At 43.1% G+C, this 6,437-nt stretch overlaps 1 protein-coding gene across 1 annotated transcript in view; it reads right to left on the bottom strand.

Annotated features, from left to right (window-relative positions):
- Window positions 1–6,437, bottom strand: part of zc3h3 (zinc finger CCCH-type containing 3) — a 60,433-nt gene that overhangs the window by 16,753 nt on the left and 37,243 nt on the right. Inside the window, exons 5-7 of the mRNA XM_070960818.1 lie at window positions 4,092–4,255; window positions 373–451; window positions 1–18 (exon numbers count right to left, since the gene is read on the bottom strand). The exon at window positions 1–18 is cut by the window's left edge and continues 138 nt beyond it. Of these exons, the coding sequence (XP_070816919.1) occupies window positions 1–18; window positions 373–451; window positions 4,092–4,255 (261 nt within the window). The remainder of the gene's footprint in view (window positions 19–372; window positions 452–4,091; window positions 4,256–6,437) is intronic.

Genomic DNA, 6,437 nt, shown 5'->3' with positions numbered 1-6,437 from the left:
CTCCGCTGGACCGCACGGCTTGTTTCACAAAACACAGGCAAAGCACAGGTATCAACAAATCAATATTAAGCAGTTTGTGGTAACTAGACAGGACAAAGTATATATGATTAGAGTTTTAACTCTCACCCCTGACAGGAGCTTTGGGCAAATATATCCACCATATGCTTTTTTATTTTAATTTTTATTTTAAAAGATTACATCTGTCTTTACACCCCTCAGTTGACAGTGATGAAAGGCAGTTAATATCAGGAAAGGAGGGGGGAGGGAGAGAGGAGGATCAAATGCAAAAGTCTTGGCTGGATTTGATTTCATGATGGTGCTGTATGATGAGAGCCAGCGGGGAGAAACAGGTTGGTGGTGTGAAGAGCTTACCTGGCTAAATGACGAGTACTGGAAGGTCGGTGGGAAGCAGGAATCATGGATGAGACCTGGGTGGTGCTGAAAGACCTCCCTAAATGTGGACAAAAGGAACACACGTTCTTAAATTACATTTAAAAGAATCCTGTGTTTAATTCTCAGTTTAATCTAGCACATGATGTCCACAGCAATTGCAGTCCCTGCTGTCTCATGTCAATGTCCAGAGATAAGGTCCACCCACCCACAACAGCAGGTGCACCATTTAAGTAGTAAACAATGTACACAAATAAAAAATGCACAAACATTTGGTTTACACAGAAAGGCATTATGTGGTCCTACAGATTTAGCTTTTTCAGACTTGTGGAGAATTTCAAAGAACTCATTCATCTCGTATTTTTTCCCCCTTGATATTCATCAATATTAATAATGATCACATTTTGTCCCTGTTTTAGTTAATTGACATTACACATAGATAACAAACTTGAATACAAGTTTAACATGTTTGTGTTATTGGAATGGCACTGGTTCACCATAAAGTGCTGAACGTCACCTGTTGAATAATATACCTGTTGGAGGTAGTTACTGAAGCATTTATGAAGTTGCCCATAAGGCTGACAGTATGTTGGTGTTTATTTTCAATTCATGAAAGTTCTATATAATAGAAAGCATATAAACATCATTTTGAACGTACATATATGCTTGTTGCTCTGATAAAAAAGCACAAGGATGAGAACAAACATTATCTTTACTCATCTGCAGCTGTTAAGAGCTTTTCACTTTTAGACATATTACACCTTGCCTATACTGACAGAGCCAATATGACACAATGTCCAGGAGCGGTTTGTCTAAGTCCTACAATGCATTAACTCCTCCTAAATGAATTATGTTGTGAAATGTTACCACAATATTACAAGCAATTTGTTTTGCATGGTGATGAAGACACAGATACATACTTGAAAGGAGAGTGGAGTTGGAGGTTTTTGTCTTTATTTTGATTTGTTCATCTTTTTTTAAACGCAGTCACCTTGCATGCCCTTGTGGTGTGATTTTACATAACTCTTATGTCAACTGAAAAAAATGCTTTTATTGCTATTCACGTCAGATATGACACAAGTGAAGCTGTCTGAGTGTGTGTTTGTACAGCCAGATGCAATAACAACCTGATATGTGCCTGGTTATTTATACTTTGGTGGTTTGACACATTGGTACCAAAGCCAAACGTGACGTCCAGCTCTGTTTGAGAACATCATAAACAGTATGTACCCAATGCACCCCACAAACACTGGAGGGAAAGGTGTAGGTGTGTGTGTGTGTGTGTGTGTGTGTGTGTGTGTGTGTGTGTGTGTGTGTGTGTGTGTGCGTGCGTGTGTGTGTGTGTAGAGAGAGAGAGTTGTTTGAGGCCATGAGAGGAGTGGAGAAGAGGACAAGGAGGCAAGGGGAGTGATGTTACTGATCTCATTCAGACCTCTAATTTTGGAACTTTTTTGGCTGTTAAGGCTCTCATCAAGTGCTCGCTCTGGTGTGATTTAAGCAGAGCAGAATTACAGGCCAGTGGCTCCAGACCAGGAATAAATGTGAAACTCACTGGGGGAAGATGTGAGACCACAACTACTGTTGCGGAGACACCTGAGGCATGCTTCTGGAGGGCAGGCAGGAATAGGCGTGTTGGGATGCCGGTCACGAGTTTAACAGAATGGAGCTCTTCAATTTCACCTGCAGCTGAAGTTGCTACAGAATGTGTATAAGAGAGAAGGAGGTAGAGGCAGATCCGGGCTTTAATCTGCACCGTCCAGTTCTCCAGACCCTCCCCCTCGCTGCTCTGACAGATGACAACTTTATTATTTTAGATGGCAAATCCGGCCAGCTCCCCTAAGTCTATTAGAGAGCATGTGGACGGAGCTGCAGCCACAAACATGAATTAACACTTCTTTGTCACCTCGAGGAGCACAGAGGCTTGCCCTGTACTTGCAATCCATGTCCTGAAATGAGCTGGGTATCAAACTTCAGTACATTTTTAGTACTGACTGAAATCAAGGGTGCAAACTGGTGACAGTTCTTACACTAACCAGCACACTGTGGTTGTGTAAAAAATACCAGTGGTGGATGGGAGACTGCAGGCAAAGTTGCTAAAAATATTGCTCTCTCCAGTCTGCTTAGACAGAGTGCCCTTACTGGCTTTTATTGCACTTCCGAGCATAGTTGTTGTCAACTTGAGTAAAACATTGTCAGTTACTTGACAGGGTTCTCTGTGTCCATCTCTCTGCTCTGCTGTGCGCTGATCATGACCAGCCCTGCTCTGGCTACAACTCGTTGCTTTTGTAGGTTAGGTTTAGGCATGAGGAGTGAGATTGGTTCGGGTCAATCACAGGCATTGCAGGGCAGGTCTTGCCTTCACAATCCTTGTGAAAAAGATTCACAGTGTGAAGTCAATTTACGACATGTCAGAATATATGTTGTGCCTACTTGCAGATGACTTGGATGAAATGTTGACCTCCCCCAACCCCGCCAAAAATGGAGATTTTTTTGCAGATCTACACAATTCAAGATGATGAGGTAAAAATGGTGAGTTTTGCACCCCTGTGAAATATATCTGTAGCACTGACTATGGAATGCGATGAATTATCAAATGTTGGTATTAATATTCTTATTACTTGATTAGATTTAGAAATTTGAGACAGTGCTTTATTTTGAGCAGCTGTTTGTGTGTAGCAAACATTAAATCATTTTTGTGTCTTTTGTTGAATGGAATGAGGATTTTGTAAAATGGCATTTATAAAAAAGAAATTGAAAAAAGGAGTTTTGGTGTCATACCAGGTGTCATATTAGCAACAGTATTTAAAAAAAAAAACAACCTTCAAATCATACCCAGCCACAGGCTTGGATGTGGAAACTTGTGATCTATGTATTTACACCACCCAACAATGTCTGGTCCCTTTGATTTGATGTGACTTTACCACAACTACAATTTAAATTGATGCACACATAGATTCAAAAAGATTCAAATTCAGATCAGTATGGATTCCAACACTTCAGCGTTTCATCACTGTAAGTAAATAATGAAGAGACAATCTACACATTCAGTCAGTTCCATTCATCTGAAAATATGCCTCCTTGATTTTCTGTGTATTTGTCTACATCTGATAAAAGGCTCAAAAGACTTATGAATTACCTTTGACAGCAGCAGGGAGGTGAACATTTCTCAAGTGACTCTGCAGCGCTGGTATTAGCTTGTAAAACTCAACAGAATCACGACAGCTTCACAGCTGCATTCTGTTTTGCAGTGCGACTCTTCCCATACATTGGCCTCAAAGTGCAAGGTCTGGAATGAGTTTTTTTGAATAATAATAAAATCTATTTTATCTACCTGGCTGCAATGACACAGACTTGTGCTGAGCCAGCCACAGATGAGGATGCACCCACTTGCACTGTGGTCCCAACCAGGAGCAGTCTAATACATACTGTGATACTTAATACTGTATCATAATACACCTCAGCCTTTCTCTACGGGCCAGAGGGAATACATCACTTACTGTGAGGTAATGGAGACAAATTTCAGAAAAAAAAAACAAAAAACAAGATCATCTGGCGGCTTTGAACAAACTTCAGTCAAACATTCATAAAGTGTGCTTTCTCTTGATAATGAACAAAGTAGCTGGAACTGTCACATGTCAACCATGGGACTGCACAAAATCTGGACAGCATATTGTCAGAGTTTAACATTCCAGTGACAGTACCTGTTCTGTTGATCGACATGTTGGATGCTACAGTGCGGGACAGCTTATTGGCTGACACCCGGTACAGGGAACCATGAATCCAGCACATGCCGCTTCCTCTCCAGTGCTGAGTGGCTGGCGGGTGTCTGTAGTGGGGAGCTCGCAGACGGCTCTGAAGGAAACTCCTAAGAAGAGGAGGAGACATATAGATGAAATACGGGACAAGTAGACATCTTTGGAAGTCATCATGAAATGAACTTCAACTTACATATTCCTTAAAGGAACACTGTGCTTAATTACGGCTCGAAATGATTAGGATTATCTGTTAAGTTCAGTGTACAAACTGTGTGAAATTTTCAGTCGTTCTCTGAGCTGGAATGATATTATCTGCTCATCCCTCCCTCAGTTCCACCCCTCTTTTGCCTATCTTACCTCAAGCTCTTCCACTATATCTCCCCTCCTCACTTTACGTTTCCCATCCTCGAATCTCCCCTCCTCCCTCCCTCCCTCCCTCCCTCCCATGTCACAGCACTCTGTTAAATTGCTCCTCTAATGGAAAGGACGGCAGTGTGGAAATGGAGAGAATTGAAAAGAGGAGAGGAGGAAATCAATGAGATAATAGGCAGGGCAGGGGGCCAGGGCAGCGAGGTTGGCCCCTACACTGGAGCGTAGAGACCACACACACACACACACACACACACACACACACACACACACACACACACACACACACACAAGTATCACAACACACTCCTACAGTATGTACAGTACGCACAATCACAGGCCTCTACACACACATGCTCACCATTCAGAAGTCAGTCAGTGTACTTGTGTATGTGTGTGGCGGCTGTATGTGCGAGCCTGCAGTGTGTATGGGCCTGCTGGGTGGTGGTGGGGCGGTGCAGGGGTTATGGCGATAAATTGCGCTGTCCTGTCACTTCTATTTGGGGCGGATTGGGGCTGGTGTGCAGGGTGCCGCTGGAGGTAATTTGCTGCCGTATTTCAGATGGGCTGAAAATGGGTTTAGAGCGAGAGTTCATGCCTCCCATTACAGAGAAAAGAGTGGGTTACCCCGAATGCACGCCACGCACAAAACAACTGACACGGACGCTTAACACGCTGCAGCCGGCCGAGAGCTGCTGCACTGCTGCATATAAGAAAAAAAACTGAGCAAATCTCAGCCATCATCTGCGTTCACGTACACGGTCTACCTGACTGCAAGCCATAACTCAGCGGCACAGACACTCAGTTTCACTGATACAAGATCAGTGGCTGCCCTACACAGGGCAACTGCAGCCAGGGGAGCTGTAATGGAGGCTAATGTTGGAGCGCTGACTGCCACCCAGGGAGGCTTAAACAAGGACCGGGCGGCCTGGGGAGCCACAATGGAGGTTAATGGGGATATGACATGAACAGTTAACACCGACGACAGTTAACCCTGACACAGGGCTGCAGTCAGGGGGGTAACCGGGGATGTAACACCCAGTGTGTTAGGATGTTTCCTCACAGGGTTCATATGTTTGTGTCCGCACCTCACAGGCTCACATTTGTGTTTCCTCCACTGTTTAAAATGATATATGATTACTACTGTTTCAAACACATACCAATCTGTGGTATATTTACATATTGTTATTGATATTGCTGCCGGAAATGAGGGACAGCTTTTCATGTTCCCGTTTAACATGTTTTCCATGAATTATATCTCTTCAAAGCTACAGATGAACATCCCTGATGCATCTTCAGATCCACACAAAGACGAGTTTTACAGGTAACTGTGGGCCACAGAGGCTTGCAGAGGAGCCAACGAGCACCTCTCAAAACTCAAAATGTGCTGCACAGCCCTGCACAACAAACAAGCTCATTGGACAATGCAGCTTCATGTTAAGAGCAAAGGTTGAAAATGGAATACTGAACTGAACAGAACGCGTTAGTGTATAAAAGAAAACAGCCACGTGAAAGTCCTTAAATGACACTCATGCATGTTCAATTTGGTGTAGACAGAGAAGCATGTTCCAGCCTGGAGGCTTTTTGGATCACTCTGCCATTGAAATGCCTCTTCTTTTGGCCTAGTTTGGTGTAAACAAGAACACAGGACCAGTAAGGTGAACTGACAGGTATGCATGGCAGCAATGAATGCTATTCTCAGCTCATATATCAGTGAGTCATTTTATATATCTTTTTTTCTGGCAAATATAACAAGAATGTCACTAATGTCATCATGACACGTGGATAAGAATTTTCTTCCTGTTTGGGGTTAAGATTGCGTTAGACCATTCTTAACCAGGCACAATCTAAGCTGCTTGTGTCAAAGCACTGTTAACAGGCAGTCATCAGCATAGATTTGATACAACTGTGAATATATAAGTG

This window comes from Chaetodon trifascialis, chromosome 4, assembly GCF_039877785.1.
Source record: "Chaetodon trifascialis isolate fChaTrf1 chromosome 4, fChaTrf1.hap1, whole genome shotgun sequence".
Taxonomy (NCBI): domain Eukaryota; kingdom Metazoa; phylum Chordata; class Actinopteri; order Chaetodontiformes; family Chaetodontidae; genus Chaetodon; species Chaetodon trifascialis.
The sequence above is the reverse complement of the archived record's forward strand: the minus strand, read 5'-3'. Positions and strand labels throughout refer to the sequence as shown.